This window comes from Diabrotica virgifera, chromosome 1 (assembly GCF_917563875.1).
Source record: "Diabrotica virgifera virgifera chromosome 1, PGI_DIABVI_V3a".
In the NCBI taxonomy this organism is placed as follows: domain Eukaryota; kingdom Metazoa; phylum Arthropoda; class Insecta; order Coleoptera; family Chrysomelidae; genus Diabrotica; species Diabrotica virgifera.
In genome coordinates, this window is record NC_065443.1 from 315,010,383 (window position 1) to 315,033,154 (window position 22,772).

The window sequence follows — 22,772 nt, forward strand, 5'->3', positions numbered from 1 at the left end:
GAAACTGAATGTAGGGGGGATGAATAGAATTGCTTGTAAGAATAACCGTAAATTATTGTGTGAATGATCGGAATTAATTGTAAGAAAAAACGGAAATAATTGTAGAAATAAACGGATTTTGTTAGGAGAAATAACACTGTTATGACAATGAATAGTGTTCGTTGACTCAGTGAACAGTGTTCGTAATATTAATAAATAGATATTCATCCATTTACTAAACGTAATACATTGGATCAACTAACGAAAATATTGACTTGATGAACATCGCTTTGTTGTTCCAATAAAACCAAGAATTCGACAAATTTTAAGTATTGCATTTGTAGTCTGAATTAACAATTTATTAATATTACGTACCTTTTACGTTGAGTGTTTTGCAATGTACGGCTGGTACATGTTTTAACCTAGCGAAATGAGTAAAACAAGCAATAAAAAAGAACAAGACGAGCTGCTCATCAATAACTTGAAATATCGCCCTTGACTGATAATGAAAACGATCTAAATGTTGTTGCCGACGACCGACAAACGCTGTAACCAAACTACGGAATTTATTGGTTACCACATCCGACTCTGGATGCTACCTACGATGTTTATTGATAATCGTGGCCTTTGTTTCGTATTGACTACGTGAAGTTGCTTTACTACGGAAAGGACATGGTAACAAAAATTGACAAACTTAAATGGAGCTTCGCAGGCCACATTGCTAGACAAAAAGGCCAACGTTGGAATGGAACAATATAACACTGGAAACCTACGAAAGTAACCGACCGAGAGGAAGACCACAAATGAGATGGGTTGATGATATTAAAACAGTAGCCAAAACAAATTTGAAATATGTAGCTCTAGATAGAGACCTATTGTGAGTTGGAAGAGCCCTATTTCCAAACGTGGTCGATAGAGGGCTATTAGCCTAGAAGAAGAAGAAAAAGACGTGAAGTTGCCGGTGACTGACAAAGGCTGTAAACAACCTCTTGCTTGACGCTGTACGTAATCTACGGCATTTATTGGAGACCACAGCCTTAGCAATTAAGATACACTACACTATACGGAAGAAATATACAGGAGAATACCAGAAACAGAAAGTAAAGAAATAAAGATGCAAGAAAATATATTTTCGGTTGTTCATATATCGTCCACATAATACTACAACTGGGTAACTCGAAATTTTGCGACATTAAAAAGAGCGTGAAAAATTATATCGAAAATGGTAGATACTTCAAAATCGCAAAATTTTGAGTTACCTAGTTGTAGTATACATTGTATGGAATGGGAATAGAACTTATCTAGTTGTAGTATTAAAAGAGCGTGACAATTTATATCGACAATGGTAGATAACTCAAAATCGCAGAATTTCGAGTTACCTAGTGGTAGTATTAAGGGGACGATATGTAAATCGATAATATCTTTAAACTTACCTTTCTTAAACTTTCTTCAAGAAGTGCTCCAATTCTTTCGGTTATCGTACCAAACGATGGCCTTCCAACAGGCTTAGCTAACCAGCATTTCGTCATTATTTGATACCTATAAAGATTTATTTCTTTACTATTATGTCGAATTAAAAAACGGAATTTTGAAAGATTAGAAAACCCAACTAAGAAACAATAATATCCAAATACTCTCCAAATAAATCTCAACGGAACCAGAGAGGAAGATACTGAGGAGGAGTGCAGACAAATAAAAATAATAATAACGGAATCTGCAAATGAAACTTTGAAAAAGCCAAAAGAAAAAGAAAAATGCAGAATGGTATAATGATGAATGCAGAATTTTAGTAAAGGAAAACAGGCCAGCTAGACTTACTAACTCCAAAGAAGCATAAGAAATAGAACGGAAATTTATAACGAAAAGACACTACAAACGACTAAAATATACAGAAGAAAAAACAAAGAGGCTTTGAAAAACCAGTACAATAAATCCTAGAGAACAACAGCCCAAAAAGCAGAAAATTATTAAAAAAAAAATAAAAGAAAACACACACCAAAACTGACGATATGCAAAAGCAAGGACGGAGAACTACTAACAGAGAAACAAAACATTATAAGGAGATGTAAAGATCACTTTGCAAAAAACCTAAATGCAGACATTGGAAATTTACAAAACTAGACAATTATTATACGCCGTAGCAGCACATTTAAAATCCGAGTTTTGAAGAAGTGACTCAGATAATAAAGAAATAGAGTGGTTCATATAATAAAGATATAGACACTAATAAAGCACCAGGGACGGATTGAATTTCAACTTCTTCACATGCCATATCAGAATTATCCGATGTTGGCGATCACCATTGCTTCTTGGTCTTATGAAAAATGGAATAATTGTTTTACATTTGATATCTGAGTCCACTCACGGATGTTTTTATCCAAGAAACTTGTTTTCTTCCTACAGATCTACGACCCTCGGTTTTGCCTTTAAGGATCAGTTGTAACATTTTATATCGGTTTCTCCTTACTATTGTCCCATGTAAGATATTTTCTGGTATTTTTTAGCAGTTCTCTATCTTTGTTGAACATCCTGAACCCTTTGTGAATCATTCAGTGAACAATCTTCAGCGGTTCTCTATATTTGTTGACCCTCATAAAAAACATGGAATTTTAACAGAAATATTAAAACATGGAGGATCTGAACTCTGCGGGATTATTCGTTATCTAATAACTTTAATATGTACCAAGGAGCAAATGCAGGAAAAAAGTTATAGAGCCAACATTATAAGAAAGTAGATAAGGGGGAACCACTGTGTAAAATAGAAAATAAAAGTCAATGAAATAATCTTGTAAAACTTCATTTTTTATATGAATGACATTAAGAAACGATTACTAGGACTATATTACTTAGGACCTGTCTTGCTGTCTAGTATATTATTCGCTGCATCCATCTTAGACAAGATCAAGACAAGAAGCATATCGGAGTACAGGTCGTCTACCAAAAAAATAATATCATGACATAAAACGGATCGACAAAAATTTGATGCAGACACACAAAATAGGAATACATGGAAAATACTGAGGGACACCTATATATCCAGCAGTCGATAGAGCCATGTTGAATAATGATTATTACTTAGGAATAAATATTCACCCATTGAATCTATATCTAGTACAGAAGACTCCCCAAGGGAGTCCTGAAAACTTGGAGAAACAAACCAAGTGAAAGAAAGTAAGATTCTGGTCCTCCAAGTTGGGAGTTGGGGGTTGGGCAGTAGATTCACACCCCTCTCGTAGAAAAAATTTCTGCTATGGATAATTTTAAAGCACTCAGTGAGGCAGTTATTTTGTCGACTACTTGGCAAAAGAAATAAGGTTAATGATATTGGTTTATTTACTTAGAATGGAGGATTGTTATAAATAAGGCTTTAGCTCGTAACGAGCTGTGATTCCACTAATTATGAAGATAAAAGCCAAGAAGAAAGCAAAAAAATATTTTGGCTACTTCGTCAATTTTTTTTGTTTCAATCAAGGTTTTCAATCAAAACATCACCTACCAAAATTACAAATGTAAAATAATCTTAAGAATACTTACACTTCCTTTGGTGAATACTCTGGACTCTCTAGTCTATATCCATCCAACAGCTTATAATAAAGCCTTTCATCTGCTTCCATACCGGGATATGGAGTTTTTCCTAAAGAAAACAGTTCCCATAACACTATACCGTAGGACCAAACATCCGACTGTGTGGAAAATACTCTATCCCTGATAGATTCAATAGCCATCCATTTTACAGGAAGGGGAGTCTGCACAAAAATATAGAAAATAGTAAATGTTCAATGGAAATTGTATTTTGAAAACGATTTCCAAAGTAAAAATCTAAACATAAAAATAAATACATATATTATCAACTAAAATTAGGGGTTTTCTCTAAAACTTATAGAGACAGATAAGTCAGAATATGTATTATTTTTTAAGCAATAAATAATTCAATAAAAATATTGAATATTTTTAATAATATAAATTCATTCTGACTGAACGCGACGCTTTATACCATAGATATAATAAAAAGTAGATTAGGCCCGTTGCGAAAAATAGCGTAACGCGGAGCAGTTCAGGTCGGTGGTCTATCTATCTCTCTCTCTACCGGTGCTTAGCTTTCTCTCTTTAGCATATGATGGCCGCCGCCTCTGCGTTTGTGTCGTTCCATTACTCCCACCTCTTGGTAGATACGCTCACACTCGCACGACAGACGAAGATAGCTAGACCACCGTAATTGATATTGGCGATACACCCCAATGCATTGAGTGGCATATAACTAGCCTGGTCTATTGTTTACATGTCTCTCCTTTATACACATTCTGCACTACGTGTTCACGTGTGGCCTACTTTTACAACAATACTGTAGCAAAAACTGTATTATATTTTTGCAAAATTTTGGAAGGTGTTTAATTCGTAGAACGTATAACGTTTGTTTTATATAAAACAATTCATCATTATCATCATCACTAACAGTTATTCCATCTATCGTCGGATGTAAGCCTCCTTTAGGTATGCGATCTGGTTTGAGGTCTGCCTCTACTTTTTATAATAAATTTATTCTTGGTCTCCATTCTACAATTCGCTTCGTCCAACGGTTATCTTCCTTTCTTCCAGTCTGTTCTGTCCGGTTCCATTTTAACAGGACAATCTTTTGGATAACATCACTTTTGATCATCTTATTTCTTCATTGTATGTGCGACAGCTGAGAATTGATATGATGTTGAGAATTCTCCGTTTCGTAGTTCTCCGAGTTATTTGGAGTTTGTGGCCTATGTTGTTGTTAAAAGCCCATGTTTTAGTTCTATATGTCAGAACTGGTAATACGTACTGATCGAAAGTTTTTGCCTTAAAAATATTTGGTATGTTTTATTTGACTACTGTCTGTTATCTTGCAAATGCTGCGCATGCTAACGAACATCTTCTCTTTAAATAACCTTTTGGTTACAACGGGATTTTCATTTTATTATCCCAAGTATATTTTTCGACCTAACTTTTTCTATAATCTTGTCCAGAATTATATCATCAGTTATACCTAGAGATTCGTCTGTTAGAGATTTTTTAGTGTAAGTAGTCCTTTATTTTTGACTGTTCAAAAAAGTATATGAAACAAAAATAATAAGAAATAGAAGAAACGGAAGTCTCAAAAAAAAGAGAGGAGAAAATCACTTAGGAACTGAAAGAGTTTACTAGAGACCGAAAGGATGGATCTATGTTTAAAGGGTTGAGAAATCTTAACACCGGCGCCTCCTAGGGGGCATAATATATCACTAGCTAACATTATTAAATATAATTTTTCAAATTTTTTTAATATTTTAAACAAAAAAAAATGTTTTCTATAGCAACTTTTCACTGTAACACTTATTACATTTTGATTAATAATAACTAATCGATTCAACATGGAAATAAACACCATTCCAATTTTTTCAGTAAAAATTTGTCCAAAAACGAATAAGCTTAATTCTCCAACAAGTTAAAAAACAGTAAAATAAAATAAAACAAGAACTGACAAGATTTAGTGCACAGCAATGGGGACATAGTTGGCTATGACTTTATGGCACACAAACACAACAAAACATAGAAAAAATTGCCTATTTTTAATTTTACACAAAAACCTTGTCTAGAATTATCTCCAACGTGTATTAATAAGCAAAAAATATTAAAAATTAATGTTTAATAATTAGTAAAACTTGTATTTGAAAATAAATATTTACATTGCCTCGTTTTTTGTAGTTGTCGCTTTTGTACATGCTTTTCGCTAGGCCAAAGTCGCATATTTTCACAATATTCTCGTCGCTCAATAATATATTTCTGGCTGCTAAATCTCCGTGGAGCACCTGTGAAATCAAAAGCAACAATTTAAACAATTCGTCAATAGTAAACTACTGCTTTAGGTAAAATAAAAGTAAAACTATAAACATAACAGAAGAACTTAAAGACTATCAAAATATTTTATAACTTCAAAGAGACTTACTTTTCTCGAAGCCAGATATTCCATTCCTCTAGCAACTTGGAAAGCATAAGCAATGAGGTCGTTCGTGCTGATAGGATATATATTGCCTTTATAATCACCCTTATAATTCGAGCGCCATTCTGGTTGGACGCTGTTATTGCTAAGTACGGCGCCGTCATCCCCTTAAATTTTTTTAAGAGTTTAAATTACTCTAAAGAGATTATGAGTAAAATATAATTTAATATACACCGTTTTTAGGCGTCAACGCCCTTCCGGTAGGGATCTGTGGAGGAGTGTCACCGAGCCGCAAGCCCTTATTCCTTGCAGTACCGCTCCCTCATATGCCGATCAGACACCAGCTTATTCCCGACAAATCTGTAGATTCTTTAGGATTTTAGACTACGACGTCAAACTTTTATTTTTCTATTCACCGGCCAGAGCTCGAATCTCGATCGCATATCCTCTAGATTTGTCGATTGAACGCCTCAGACGGCTAGACTATCTGACCGACAAAAAAAATAATTTCAAAACATCAGAACAAGTTAGAAGTAGTATGGTATAACTAGATCCAAACCCAGACATCCAAAGTGAAAGTTATCCTCCAACACCAAATTGTTCTATATGGTCCACATAATGTTCAGCAAAAAGTCACACCATTTTGAGCGTCGGGTTTGGGGTGGAGAGGGGGGAGAAATCGTTAAATTCGTAGTTTTTTAAGTTTTTCGTCAATATTTCTAAAACTATGCGGTTTAGCATGAACAACCTTCTATACAAAAATTTTCTACATTACATTTGAAACAAAAAAGGCCTGACGCATAATGCTTCTAAAATGAACGGTTCCAAAAGTTACGGAGGTAGTACAGTATAATTGGTCCAAAAAATGCCTAACCCAGACATTAAAAGTAAAAGTTTTCCTCCAACACCAAATTGTTCTATATGGTCCAGATATTGTTCAGTAAAAAGTTACACCATTTTGAGCGTCCGGTTTGGGGGGGGGGGGGGAGATGGGGAGAAATCGGTAAATTAGTAGTTTTTTTATGTTTTTCGTCAATATTTCTAAAAATGTGCTTTAGCGTAAACAATGTTCTATACAAAAATGTTCTACATCAAATTTAAAACAAAATATTTCCAAAAATTTAAATATAAAAAGTATCTAAAACCTCCACATTGAGGTTTTCGATACTTTTTATATTTTTTGGGATACCACGTTGGAGGAAAACTTTTACTTTGGATGTCTGGGTTAGGCCTTTTTTTGGACCAATTATACTATACTACCTCCGTAACTTTGGAACCATTCATTTTGGAAGGATTATGTAGAGGACCTTTTTATTTCAAATTTAATGTAGAACATTTTTGTATAGAAAATTTTTCATGCTAAACCTCATAATTTTAGAAATATTGACGAAAAACGTAAAAAACTACAAATTTACCGACTTTTTCCCTCTCCCCCCAAACCCGACGCTCAATAAGGTGTGACTTTTTTCTGAATATTATATGGACCATATAGAACAATTTGGTGTTGGAGGTTAACTTTCACTTTGGATGTCTGGGTTATGTCATTTTTTGAATCAATTCTATCATACTAAAGGTCTAATAACAACTAATAGGCTCTGCTCATTCGATTTCCTCATGGAAGGCTCCAACAAGCTCATCTTCGTTATAGTTAGTGGGGTGTATACCCAGATTATTTTGAGATTGTATTTCTTATTCAGTTTTAGATTTATATACATAACTTTTGCGAAAATGCAATCAATGCTCTGTATGTTTTTCTGCAATTTTTTGTGTATTAATAGACCTATTCCTTCAGTTGTCCATTCTGTTTCCCCTTTATAGTGAAACATTTTGCCTGATTTTAGTTTGGCCTGATCTTCACCTCTCCTTTTACTTTGCTAATTCATATAATATTACACTTGACATGTTTGAGTTATTCCTCCAATTCCGTGACTTTCTCATCTTTCGATTACGTTGTATGTAATACAGGGTGAGTCATGAGGAACTGTACGTACTCCTACCTCGTATAGACGCCCCTATGGGGAATAACAAATTACCATTAAAAAGTGTCTGCTCCCATTTTTTAATAATATACAGAGCGAGTTTCGCATTTTGACAGAAATTTTTATTCGTCATAGTTTTGAACGGTCAGATCGATGTGTCTCTTATTTTAGTCAATCGTTACACTATTACCACCTAATCAACTGATTTATTCAAACTAGAAAAAACTCAGGTCCGGCTTCAAAAAATTAGTTCTTTTCCGTCTTAGAAAAAATTTCACGCTGTATACGCTTTTTGAAAACTCTAATATGAATTTTACAAATAAGACAAATTGGCAATTAAAATGGCGTATTTATTTTTTCCCCACACAATTACTTAATTTTTTATAAAAAAATCAACTTTTACTATGAATTAAAAATTTGGTAAAGTGAACCATAGATTTAAAAAAACTAACTTTTATTATAAAAATTAATTTTTTTTAACAAATATTTAATTTATGTTACCACACAAGCAACTAAGTTATTTAAGCTAGAAAAAATCAGGCCCGGCTTTAAAAAATTAGTTCGTTTGTGTCTTAGAAAAAATTTCACCCTGTATACGCTTTTTGAAAACTCTAATATGGATTTTACAAATTAGACAAATAGGCAATTAGAATGGCATATTTATTTTTCCCCACACCATTACTTAATTTTTTATTAAAAAAAATATGAAAAAAATATTTTTAAGAAACGCTTTTCTTTAGTTACGAGTGACTAAAATTAAAAAAATTAAAAAATTAAAGTTAAAAAAATAATCAACAAAGATAATTATAAATAAAAAAATATGAAAAAAAATTTTTAAGAAACGCTTTTCTTTAGTTACGAGTGCCTAAAATTAAAAATATTATAAAAAATCAACTAAAAAGCAAAAAAATAAAATAAAATTGAAAAAATCTAACACATTCGTTAAAGATAAGCGTGGGACGAAAACCGTTTATTCGATGAAAACGCGCCACGCCTTTTTTTAACGAATGTGTTAGATTTTTTCAATTTTATTTTATTTTTTGCTTTTTAGTTGATTTTTTATAATATTTTTAATTTTAGGCACTCATAACTAAAGAAAAGCGTTTCTTAAAAATTTTTTTTTTCATATTTTTCTATTTTTTACTTTTTAGTCTTACACTTTTCAAACATTAAAATATATCGTCATTTTTATTAAAATATGTATAAAACATATGATGTACAAACATGAAAAGTAGTCGGAATCGGCAAAAAATTTGAAACTTTATTGTTTATTTATGAAGCATAATGTAAACAATTAACATAAAAAGTGAAATTATCTATAGTCCATATCATTAGCTACAATCCGTAAAAGTTTCAAGTTTTTACATTGTAAAAAACTAGAGAATTTAAGTATTTTCCATTAAAATCGTTTTTTTTATTTAAACAATTAATAAACATAACAAATTTTTTTTATTGACTATTCGTATATTGTTCCCACGAATGCATATTTCTGCAAATTTTCACTAATTTGCATTGAAGAAAAGGCAGTCAAATTAACGTCTAAAGATTTGACGCACACTATTGAACTAAATAAAAGCGTTTAAAAAAAATCAAGTATGTCAAAATCGCAATTTTACCATAAAAATAAAAAAAAATTAAAAAGTTTCACCATTTTTTTTTTTTAACACGTTTAGATCTAAAACTCCCCATAACACTTCTCTTTGGGCTCTATAATTTAACATAGACGTGATCAAATAGATAAATTTTAAATTTTTTCACTTAATTTTTGGATATTTAACTTTTATTTGCAATTAACGAATCTGCACCATTTATTAAAAAAAAATAAATGGTGCAGAAAAAATTTCAGAAAAAAAAATATTAAAATGGAACAGTAGTTGTAGCTAAACCGTGATTTCATTTTTTTTCTTCATTTTTAGGTTTAAATTCCAATTTTGACTTTGATTTTTTAATAAAAAATTAATTAATAGTGTGGGAAAAAAAGTAAATATGCCATTCTAATTGCCTATTTGTCTAATTTGTAAAATTCATATCAGAGTTTTCAAAAAGCGTATACAGGGTGAAATTTTTCTAAGACCCAAACGAACTAATTTTTTAAAGCCGAACCTGATTTTTTTCTAGTCTGAATAAATCAGTTGATTGGGTGGTAACATAAATTAAATATTTGTTAAAAAAAATTTATTTTTGTAATAAAAGTTAATTTTTTTAAATCTATGGTTCACTTTACCAAACTTTTAATTATTCATAGTCAAATTTGATTTTTTTTTATAAAAAATTAAGTAATGTGTGGGGAAAAAAATAAATATGCCATTTTAATTGCCTATTTGTCTAATTTGTAAAATTCATATTATAAAGTTTTCAAAAAGCGTATACAGAGTCAAATTTTTTCTAAGACCCAAACGAACTAATTTTTTAAAGCCGGACCTGATTTTTTTCTAGTTTGAATAAATCAGTTGATTGGGTGGTAATATAAATTAAATATTAAAAAAAATAATTTTTGTAATAAAAGTTAATTTTTTTAAATCTATGTTTCACTTTACCAAACTTTTAATTCATAGTCAAATTTGATTTTTTTATAAAAAATTAAGTAATCGTGTGGGGAAAAAATAAATATGCCATTATAATTGCCTATTTGTCTAATTTGTAAAATTCATATCAGAGTTTTCAAAAAGGGTATACAGGGTGAAATTTTTTCTAAGACCCAAACGAACTAATTTTTTAAAGCCGAACCTGATTTTTTTCTAATTTGAATAAATCAGTTGATTAGGTGGTAATAGTGTAACGATTGACCAAAATAAGAGACACATCGATCTGACCGTTCAAAAATTATGACGAATACAAATTTCTGTCAAAATGCGAAACTCGCCCTGTATATTATTAAACAATGGGAGCAGACACTTTTTAATGGTCATTTGTTATTCCCCATAGGACCCTCTATACGAGGTAGGAGTATGTACCGTTCTTCATGACTCACCCTGTATGTGCAGCGGATGCTGGCCTGTTATAACCCGGGGATTTTGCGCACCCTCTGCCCGCTGTCCTTGAAACCTACCGCTATCTTGGTTGGGAACAAGCAAGCTGCTGGGGACTGAGGGCCCTTTCTTGAATATCTGTTCATGCTGAGGGGTTTTGGCATTTAAACACCACGCTTACCAGACGGGTTGGTGAGTTGCCTTGAGAAATTGGTAGGATATAGTAGGTAATAAGTAGGAATGGTGTTAGGACAGAGAATCAAGGCTTGCAAATGGCAGGATCGTAACCCTGAAGTAAGTTTATCCTCCACTAGGATTGTGGAAGAGAACCCATCCACTACCTGTATAAAATTATACAATAATATTAACAATCTTAATTTGTATGTTTACCTTGAGTGACAGTAGTCATATCAGTAGCTTCGGATGCAGCGTGAGCTCTGTAGTCACCCATAGGACTTGGAGGTACCAGCCTGGCACCATAGGCAGAATCAGAAAATGCAACGGCGGCATACTTCATAAGAGGGGATTGTACTTGACTAAAAAACGGGTAAAAGAATAATAAAAAGCTGCAAAGATATAAAATCAAAGCATTTGCTAAGAATAGTGGAAAAGTACGTAAAGGCTTTGAAAAGGAAGTCTTCTTCTATTGCCCTTTAATTCGTCCAATTGTGAACATAGGCTTGCCCCAATTTCCTCCATTCGCTTCTGTTTTGTGGTTTCATTTTCCAGTATGTTACTCATATCTTTTTATCTCCCCATCTCATCTGGGGTCGTCCCCTTACTCTTTTTACTGTTCATGGTCTCCATTATTGTATGGTATTCCACATATTGTCGATTTGTCTGGCGTTTTGACCTGCGAAACTGCATTTTAGCCTGGCTATATGTTTTTCTGCGTCTTTGACACTTGTTTTATTTCTTATCCAGTTATTTTGCTTTTTGTCTTTTAGTTTGACTTCTAACGTTGCTCTCTCCATAGTCCTTTATGCCTTCATTATTTTATCCATGTTTACTTTGATCAAGGTCCATGATTGTCATGCGTATGTGAGAATTGGGAGTATGCACTGGTCAAATGTTTTGTTTTATTTTTGTATTCTTAAGACACATTTTAATTTCCCAAATCTTGCCCATACGCCAGTCAATGGGAGCAAGAATAAGATATTACACCCGAATTCTATCCTACTACATGGATTTTAATGAAATTTTGGGCCTAGCCTCTACTTATCTCCTAATTCAAAGTCTACCCTATGCCGACGTGAGCTTTTATCTTGGGGGTGGTTCCCACCCCCTCTTAGGGGTGGAAAAATTTTTGGTTAAAATTACCACGGAATTCGCTAGAGAACCTAATTGTAAGCAAAAACTGTTCTATAATTTTTTTTTGAAAACTCAATACTTTTTGAGATATTCGTGGTTGAAAATTGGCCATTTTTATTGAAACAAAATACCTTTTCGAACAGTTTTTTGTGAATACTTTAAAATATATGCATCTAACTAAAAAAACTATATTAATAATATTTGTAGGTTATAAAAAACAAAGAGACACTTGCCTTCATAAATCTTCTAGTTATAATACAAAAAGAGATATGTAGGTGAAAATAGTTTGTTTTTTGGTACATTCTCAAATTGAAGTATTCAACTTGAAATAACAGAAAAACGGTCGATTTTAAGTGTATAACGCTACTAATTCATTTTGTAGTGCTTCAAAGGACCTTTAGAATGAGCTATATTAATGGTCGATTACATGGAAACTAAGCGAGATATGCTGCAAACAAAATTGATAACTAATGTATTTTAACAAAAAAATGGGAAGTAATTTTAACCCCTATTCACCAAAACGTCGTTTTCCTTTCACAATACCTTTTATTATAGTGTTATGTCTATGTTTAAAAAGTTGGACGGGTTTAAAATGAATGGTTTTTTTTAAAAGATCAAATTATAGAGAGGATTTTTAAATATTCTTAAAAATCTTTCTTTTCCTCCATGTAACTTGAAAATGATAAGAGATACAGTAATGAATATAAAAAGCAAATTTTTATCTAAAAAAACCCTACATTTTTGTGTGGTATCCTTTTGTCGTATCTCTTATCTTGTTCGAGTTACATAGAGGAAAAAGAAGATTTTTAAGAAAATTTAAAAATGCGCTCTATAATTTGATCTTATTTTTTTCAAAAACCATTCATTTTAATTCAGTCCAACTTTTGAACACAGAAATAATACTATATTAAAAACTATTGTAGAAGTAAAACGATGTATTTAAATTCTGATGGATGTGGGGTTAAATATATTTCTTCTTAAAATACATTAGTCATCAATTGTTTTGCCGAATATCTCGCTTAGTTTGAATGTAATCGACAGTTAGTATAGCTCATTTTAAAAATCCTTTGAAGCACTACAAAAGTTATTAGTATCACTATACACCTAAAATCGACAGTTTCTCTGTTATTTCAAGTTGAATACACCGATTTGAGCATGTAGCAAAAAAAAACATTTGTATTTTAACTAGAAGATTTATGAAGGAACGAATCTCTTTATTTTTTATAACCTACAGAAATATTTTATAAAGTTTTTTGTTAGATGCATAGTTTTTCAGTCCGCAAAAGGCGTCATTTTTCAATGAAAATGGCCAATTTCAACCACGAACAACTCACAAAGTATTGAGTTTTCAAAAAATAATTAAAGAACAGTTTTTGCTTAAAATTAGGTTCTGTAGCTTCTTCCGTGGCTATTTTAACCAAAACATTTTCCACCTCCGAGAAGGGGTGGGAACCGCCCCCAAGATAAAAGCGCACATCGGCATAGGGTAGACTTTGTTTCTTGAGCAATTCCCTACTTACTGTGAAAATATCAAGTAAATCGATGTAGTAATTCCGAGCCAAATACCCCCCATTGACTGCCCTACCAGGCGAATCAGGACCTCGATTTTTGACCCTACGCTTCGTTGTCGAACGTATTCGCTTCGTATCTGTTTAGTATACGAAGTGAATACGTCTAATAACGAAGCGAAGGGTCAAAAATCGAGGCCCTGGTCTTTGTTTTTACCTCCGCTGTTTGGGTTTCCTTATTTATTTTTATTATCTGTCCTAAATAGATATAATCATTAACCGCTTCTGCTGTGTTTTCGTTTGGTGTTACGTTTCTATTATCTTGTGTGTTTTTCCCATTCTTGTGTGTTTTGACATTTATATTTATTCCTATATTTGTCCATTTGAAAGGACTAGGATAAATGAAATATAATGCAGCAAGCTAAATAATTATAAAAAAAATCCAATTAAAACTTCTTGTTACACATACCTTCTGTTGCTAGATACGGAATACGTACGGTCCAAATGCTCCAGGCCTATCTTATAATCAACTTCACCCGTGTGGGGATCTATCTGGTTAATAAAATGTTCCCTGTGACGTAAGAGGTAGTTTTGCAAATTGCCAAACCGACAATATTCGACAATCACCAAAAGTTCTTCTAAAAAACACAAAAGAGATTTTGTATTGTTTAGTTTTAGAGAAGAGAAATATATCACACTTACAAACTTCTCCAGCCAGGGAAGTATATGGTTCAATAAATCACATAAAAAATACAAATATCCACCAGGAGATAGGAGCATACCCACAAAATTTAAGTAGCAACTGCATTGCTACTTGTTACTACTGAGAGTAACTTCAGCTGCTATCTAGAGTCCAAATTGTGAGGTTTTTTTCCTTAGGATCAGAAATACACATTGTGAGGAACTTCTACGTTTCCGTGATATAAAATCAAGGAAAAGTTGAAACGTCACAAATTATTTTATACAAAAATGTAACTTTATTATAATTTTATACTATTTAAAGAGTTTTCACCCAGATATGTTGGTGGCTCAAAGCATGACCTATAAGCAGCACTGATGATGGCATTGTTATTCCGAAAACATTCTGTAATGTAACGCGAAAGGGTCCTTTTTAATACAAATATACCTTTTATAAAGAATTTTGATTATTTTTTTCTATTTCATCTTCTGGTGGAAATTAAGAAAATAATGCAACTAATTCCATCTTTATTTAATAAAAAAATCTATTAAAAAACAACTTACTTTTGGCAACATTTTTGGTACAAGCTCCAAGTAAATTCACGACGTTAAGATGCTTTCCTAGATGTGCCATGATTTTTAATTCCGATGCCAGCGCTTTTATGTACGTGTTGTCTGCATTCTTCTTAACCATCTTCACAGCCACTGTTGTTACAGATTCTCCTTCCACGATACACTTAGCTTCTCCTTTAAGGACCACACCAAATGCTCCAGAACCTAACTGTTTTCCTAAAAGATGTCTTTAGTGGAGTAAATAATATAAAAATGTGTTAGAGAACTACTGTAGAGCGAATGTTAAGGATGAAAGACATCGATAGGGAAAGAACAGCTCGGGTTTATGCCAGGGAGGAGGACAATGAATGGCTTATTTGCTTTGAGACAGTTGATAGAGAAATACAGTGAGCAAAAAAGAGACTACACTTGGTAATTATTGATCTTAAGAAGCTTAATTGACACAATTCGTAGACAAGAGCAATGGAGATGTATGAAAGAAAATTGGGTTCCTGAGAAGTATGTAAGGCTCGTTTGAGGGAGCTGTACATCAAAGTAAGGATTTGTGTTGGATAGTTTTGCATCAGGGTTCTTCATTGAGTACCTACCTGTTTAGTGTTGTTATGGATGTACTGTCAGAGAAGATAAGAGAGGAGGCGCCTTCGTCAATGCTCTTTACGGATGATATCGCATTAATGGAAGAAAGTAAAGAAATGTTGGATGTTGGAGAAGGGCTATTAAACAGAGAGGGCTTAAGGTTAGCAGAGAAAAAAGGAGTATATGTATGGTAGGAACAGGACAAGTCTTCTTCCCTCTCAAAACAATCTGAGAGGGGCGAAGCCAATTGATTACCAAGGTTACCCTTATAAATATTAGGTTTGTTCTAGCATCCGCTTCAAACGGTTTGAAACTATCAGTGAATAGTCGACCAACGCGAGTAAAGAATAGCGCTGGTGACTGTATTATGTTCTTTTACTGACCAACTGTTTGCTGACGGTTTCTGACTAGTTTGACTGTTTGCTAGAACAAACCTATTGATATCTAATATTCCTCCCCTAAGTTGTTGAGTCTGTGTAATGATGAAAGTGGCCAAGTAATCAGTGGCCAACAGACAGCCACATAAACCTGGAAGCATTATTTTCAGGACCTACTTGGAACACAAATAGACATGGAAGATGAAATAGAATGGAATAGAAGCTCCAACCATAGAGGAAGTTCTCGAAGCTATTAAGGCCCAGAAAAACAATAAGCGGGAGTTGACAAAATACCAGCAGAACTATATAAGGTAGGGGGCGACCACCTAGCAAGCATGTCAAAGATATATGGCAAGAAGAGAAAATACCCGACGACTGGAAGAAAAGTATAGTATGCCCGATCTATACAAAAGGAGACAAACTCCAGTGCAAAAACTACCTTGGAATTTCTCTACTATGTAGCTACAGCATATAAAGTCCTTACGTATATTATAAACCAGCGGCTTCAACCACTAGGAGAAAATATTATTGGAGAATATCAGACGAGCTTCCGACGGAAAATATCGAGACTGGATCAAATATTTACAGTCTAATAGATCTTGAGCAAATCATGGGAACACGAGATTGGTGTTCACAATGTGTTTGTAGACTTCAAACAGGCATACCACAAAGTGAAAAGGAACAAACTATACTATTTATTGGCTAAAATGGTCATTTAAGCCACAATGCATGAAACTCAGGCAAGTGTGGGAATAGAAAACCACCGGACAGACCTTTTCAAAATTTCGTAGGGACTAAAACACGGAGATGGGCTGGCCCCAACATTGTTTAACCTGGCACTGGAGTATGCGGTTAGGCAAACGAGAACGGGACGAGGAAACCTACTGAACAACCGAACGGTTTAACTGGCCTCTTATGCCGATGATAATAATATTATGAGTAGAACATCAACAGGAACACAGAACACATACGCAGAGTTAAAAATGCAAACACAAAGGCTAGGTCTGGAAATTAACACAGAAAAAAAGTAATAACACAGACGAGAAGAAATATAGTCCCACAAAACATTATACATGAAGATGACATTGAAACGGTTGGAAAGTTTACATACCTGGGAGTAGAAATATATGCTGATGGATTAGAAGATGGAGAAATACGGAAGAGAATAACACAGGCAAATAGGCCTTCTCCCATATATTTCGGTCTAAAAGTGTCCACGGAAATACAAAAATGAGAATCTATAAAACCTTAATTCGACAAATAGTATGCTATGTTAGTGGAGTCTGGGTCCTGAGAGAAAGATCCAAAACAAATTCGACACATTCGAGAGGAAAGTACTGAGAAGAATACTCTGACCTGTGAGTGAAAACGGAATCTTCAGAAGTCGACACAATAACGAGCTTTATCAACTTTATAAGGAAACACCGCTGTTAGATTTCATTAGAATACAAAGATTGCAATGGGCTGGACATGTGATAAGAATGGGAGAGAAGAGGCTACCAAAAGGAGCGCTGAATGCTATAATGCAGGGAAAGAGACCGGTTGGAAAGCCAAGAAAGCTCTGGGGAGACACAATAAACAGCGACGCACAAGTCCTTTTAGGAGTCCGTGCATGGAGAAGAGTAGCCACAGACAAGCAAGGGTGGAGTCAAAAAATAAAGGAGGCCAAGGCTCAATTTGGGCTGTAGTGCCGCAGAAGAAAAATAAGCTGTTGAGATTTAGAAGATATCATTTTCTTATGTAAATTTAGTGTTAGGTCTGGACTACTTGCTCTTTGAATAGTTGGATAATTATGATGGTCCACTGCCTGTGCAGCAGTGAATAAGCGAAGATTGAATGATGATGTAGTAACAAATAGAAAACTAGAAGTAGGATATAACCAGAAAACATAGATACTATTAGGTTTTTTAATGTAGGTGCTACTTACCCAGTTTCAGTTGTTCTATTGGAAACTCCCACTTTCGATGATAAGGTAATAGTTCCGCCTGGTCGTCGATACCAAGTTCGGGGTTGATACTTTCAACAGCGCCTTTCTCGAAATTATCTAGACCTAGAAGCTTCAATTCTCGCTTCAATCTCTGCAAAGTTTTATTATAATTAGTTGAATCATATTCCTTCGTAAAAACTAACAAGAACGTATTCAAGTACCTATTTGATCTAACATATTAAATCATTTGTGCACGCTGTTTGTTGTAAATAAAACATTTGTTTGACTTCCTAAAAACTTGAAAATGACAAAGATTTTATGCAGCAAAGATTTGACATTGGCCCTCAGAAAAAGAATAATTAAATGTTATGTACACTGTGTGCATTACTATGGAGCTGAATCATGGACATTACATCGACATACAATAAATCGACTTAACGTGTTTGAAATGTGAACATTTCGTTGTGAACATTTGTGAGTATGTATTAGGTTCAAAGCAGACGGATCACTCTGTAGCGCTACACTGTGGATCTACAAAGTGGCTGAACCAGGCGATCTGTTGTAGCTCCAATGATTTTGTAGCGGACGCCACAGTGGCGAAGATCGGCGACAGTGTCTGGCCACAGTCGCTCGTCTGGGAACGTCCACTCCACATAAGAACTCATGGCCAACCCAAACAGTTGAAGCAGAAGCTCATTTTCCTTAATCCCGCTATGCCCAGGGATCCAAATTAGTTTGAAGGTTTTGCCGTTGTTGTTGGCTTCCACTATTATTCTTCTGGCTAATAATGTAAGTAGTTCTGTATCTGTATGTTCCTTGCTTAATTGAGAAGTACTTGCGTGTACTTAAAATGTACTTACCCTCTCTTTTCTAACTTTCAGGAAAAGGAATATTGCTACGAAAATTAAAGCGATTATCAGTAACAGTATGATATAAATCAGCCAATCTCGTCTTGGTCCAGGCGCATCTAAAAAGACGTGAGTCTATTAGTCCATATACAGGATGTTTGGTAGGTCGATGGAAATTTTTTAAGGGATAATAGGGGACGCCATTTGCAAATTTTTTTGCTAATAATGTATCGCTCAAACTGTTAAGGTTTCCGAAATAAAGTTAAATTTGCCAATATTTGAAAATAAGGCTGCTCGTCTATTTTATTTTTAAAAATAATTATCTAAGCGAGATGCCTCCCTGACATACAAAATGCCTTACGTATTACTTGCTCAGATTGCAAAAGCCCTTCGTTGATGTCAAAACCAATTCGGATGTCAAAACAGTAAAATGCACCTTTCATACGCGTACAATAACCATGTTTATAAACCAAAATAAACCACTTCATAGCAGGTAGATTGTTTGTTATACGCTCTGAGCTTCGCTGGTGTCGCTCCTAGCGGATTACTAATGCAACTTTCACCGGCAATTTTTAAATTTATTATTTGTTATCGCTTAATATTTACAACGCCAAAAAGTAATTAAATTGAAATTGATTTTTAAAGATTTTGCTAATCATTTGGACGTTCTATTGATGAAATATTAATTTCTTACTTCGAATACTTTCACAATTATTGTGTAGATGACGCTAAGATTAACAGATTAGCTTATAATTACATATTACGGAATATTAAAAAAATCTTAAATTCAGTATTTAAAACGTAAGTATATTTAAGGTAAAAATATACACCACAGCTTTGAGCAACTAATATTTTTTATAATCAATTTTTTAATTTTAATTTTAAATTAATTACTTTGACATTTATGTTAAATTTCCAGTAAACGTTTACAGACTTGTCACTACCAGCGCTCGCGAATTTTTAAGTATCCCCTCTACGTACGAGCTCACAGCGTATATAGCATAGCAGGTAGATTGTTTTTTGTTTGTTATGCGTTCGGAGAATGACGATAGCTGATGGAAATTGTATGCGAAGAGTCACTGTTGTAGGTTTACATTTTTATTCCATTCGTAAAACAGGGAGGTAGTATGCCTAGATAATTTTTAAACGTGAAATAGACGGTTGTCGAATATTGACAAATTTAACTTTATTTCCTAACCCCCTCTGTGGCGCAGTGGTAAGAGCGCTTACTTTTGGATCGTAATATCTGAAAGGTCGTGAGTTTTAATTTCACCAGAGTCAGGAATTTTTCGTTTATTATAAATTAATAAATGAACATAGTTTTTGTCATTGTGGGATCGGTACTTCGGATACAATTAGTGACGAAGTTGTCAATTTTATGCAAGAAAAAATTTATAACCACATTGGCCATTTTTTTTAATCAATGGATTTTATCATATAAACAGCGAAAACAATTTTGTCGGACAAAAATATTGGGGCATATGACGCGTCGGACACGCTAAATATGTCAAATTTATGAAAAAAATAAATTTATTACCACATTGATAATTTTAACTGAATCTACCATAAAACCCTTTTACAATAATGCGGTAACCTTGTCGGACAATTTTCACGGGGCATATGCGCAGTCGGATGCGCCGAAGATGTCAATTTCCTGAAATTTTTTTATTTATTACCATTTTTCCGACAAAATTAGTAGGTTATAAGTAATTATATTCTTAATCAAAAAATCAAAGTGTCGGACAAAAATACTGGGGCAAATCGACAGTCGGACAAAAAATTAAATTTTTATTGGTACACTATAATTTTAAACTATGCTGGGTTCGTGCATCCCTTATTTTTACAACCATTTTTCCGACAAAGGTACTAGGTTACAAGTACTTATATTCTTAAACAAAAAATGTAATTGTCTGACAAAAATGTTGGGGCAAACAAACATAAAACTTAATTCTTTTAGGCTATCGACGAGGAGGTATTATCAAAAAAAAATTTAAAACAGTTTTTCTCGGTTATTTTCTAATCCATTTAGCTGAAAATAGGTATACACACTAAGTAAAACATTTAAAAGGATATGAAGAAGAGCTGTACCCAAAATTTTCTTAAAAAATTTTCCGACAATAGGAAGAATTTTAGAAAAATTGTGATCTGATAATTTATGTACATACTTCTTGAACAACGACAAACGTCGTTCTATAGTTTTTTTCTCGAATTAAAAAAAAAACGTTTCCGACACACGTATCAGGTTATAAGTAGTTATATTCTAAATCAAAAAATCTAAGTGTCCGACAAAAATATTGGGGCAAATAAGTCGGATAAATAATTTAATTTTTATTAATAAACTATACTTTTAAACTATGCTGTGTTCGTGCATCCCTTATCTTTACAACCATTTTTCCGACAAAGGTACTAGGTTACAAGTAGTTATATTCTTAAACAAAAAATGTAATTGTCTGACAAAAATGTTGGGGCAAACAAACATAAAACTTAATTCTTTTAGGCTATCGACGAGGAGGTATTATCAAAAAAAATTTTAAAACAGTTTTTCTCGGTTATTTTCTAATCCATTTAGCTGAAAATTGGTATACACGCTAAGTAAAACATTTAAAAGGATATGAAGAAGAGCTGTACCCAAAATTTTCTTAAAAAATTTTCCGACAATAGGGAGAATTTTAGAAAAATTGTGATCTGATAATTTATGTACATACTTCTTGAAAAACGACAAACGTCGTTCTATAGTTTTTTTCTCGAATTAAAAAAAAAAACGTTTCCGACACACGTATCAGGTTATAAGTAGTTATATTCTAAATCAAAAAATCTAAGTGTCCGACAAAAATATTGGGGCAAATAAGTCGGATAAATAATTTAATTTTTATTAATAAACTATGCTTTTAAACTATGCTGTGTTCGTGCATCCCTTATCTTTACAACCATTTTTCCGACAAAGGTACTAGGTTACAAGTACTTATATTCTTAAACAAAAAATGTAATTGTCTGACAAAAATGTTGGGGCAAACAAACATAAAACTTAATTCTTTTAGGCTATCGACGAGGAGGTATTATCAAAAAAAATTTTAAAACATATTTTCTCGGTTATTTTTTAAACCATTTAGCTGAAAATAGGTACACACGCTAAGTAAAACATTTAAAAGGGTATGACGAAGAGGTGTACCCAAAATTTTTTTTTTTAATTTTTCGACAATAGGGAATATATTAGAAAAATTGTGATCTGATATTTTGTGTACATACTTCTTGAACAACGACAAATGTCGTTCTATAGTTTTTTACTCGAATTAAAAAAATACATTTCCGACACAAGTATCAGGTTATAAGGAGTTATATTCTAAATCAAAAAATCTAAGTGTCCGACAAAAATATTGGGGCAAATCCAAAGTCGGACAAAAAATTTAATTTTTATTAATAAACTATACTTTGACACTATGCTGGGTTCGTGCATCCCTTATTTTTACAACCATTTTTCCGACAACAGTATTAGGTTACAAATAATTATATTCTTAAACAAAAAATGTAATTGTCTGACAAAAATGTTGGGGCAAACGAACAGAAAACTTAATTCTTTCAGGCTATCGACGAGGAGGTATTACCAAAAAAAAATTTTAAAACAGTTTTTTCGGTTATTTTTTAATCCATTTAGCTGAAAATAGGTACACACACTAAGTTAAACATTTAAAAGGGTATGACGAAGAGCTTTACCCAAAATTTTCTTAAAAAATTTTCCGACAATAGGGAAAATATTAGAAAAATTTTGATCTGATAATTTGTGTACTTACTTCTTGAACAACGACAAACGTCGTTCTATAGTTTTTTTCTCGAATTAAAAAAAAATACATTTTCCGCAAATCGCCAGGAAATTTTGACATTCCTGTCAAAATTTCTTGAAGAAAAAGTCAGGACTTCCTTACTGTAAGGAAATGTCATTTCCTTACTGTAAGGAAATGATATTTCCGTACAGTTGTTAGTGTTCTACATAAATCCATAAAACGTCTGTATGCATTTTCGTACTTTTCTCTTGATTTCTTTGGCAATAATTCTAATGAAGCAGTATTCACTGCCTCAACCAGCTCTGGAGGAGTCCCAGGAAT

At 33.2% G+C, this 22,772-nt stretch overlaps 2 protein-coding genes across 2 annotated transcripts in view; one reads left to right on the top strand and one right to left on the bottom strand.

Moving 5' to 3' along the window:
- LOC126886395 (vascular endothelial growth factor receptor 1-like) overlaps positions 1 to 17,105 on the bottom strand; it is a 29,806-nt gene extending 12,701 nt beyond the window's left edge. The window contains exons 1-8 of the mRNA XM_050653317.1: positions 17,009 to 17,105; positions 14,936 to 15,160; positions 14,163 to 14,331; positions 11,265 to 11,410; positions 5,933 to 6,093; positions 5,673 to 5,795; positions 3,514 to 3,725; positions 1,413 to 1,518 (exon numbers count right to left, since the gene is read on the bottom strand). Coding sequence (XP_050509274.1) covers positions 1,413 to 1,518; positions 3,514 to 3,725; positions 5,673 to 5,795; positions 5,933 to 6,093; positions 11,265 to 11,410; positions 14,163 to 14,331; positions 14,936 to 15,065 — 1,047 coding nt within the window. The 5' untranslated portion in view covers positions 15,066 to 15,160; positions 17,009 to 17,105. The remainder of the gene's footprint in view (positions 1 to 1,412; positions 1,519 to 3,513; positions 3,726 to 5,672; positions 5,796 to 5,932; positions 6,094 to 11,264; positions 11,411 to 14,162; positions 14,332 to 14,935; positions 15,161 to 17,008) is intronic.
- A 273-nt stretch (positions 17,106 to 17,378) lies between these two features.
- LOC126878628 (vascular endothelial growth factor receptor 1-like) overlaps positions 17,379 to 22,772 on the top strand; it is a 52,238-nt gene continuing 46,844 nt past the window's right edge. The window contains exon 1 of the mRNA XM_050641457.1: positions 17,379 to 17,438. Coding sequence (XP_050497414.1) covers positions 17,379 to 17,438 — 60 coding nt within the window. The remainder of the gene's footprint in view (positions 17,439 to 22,772) is intronic.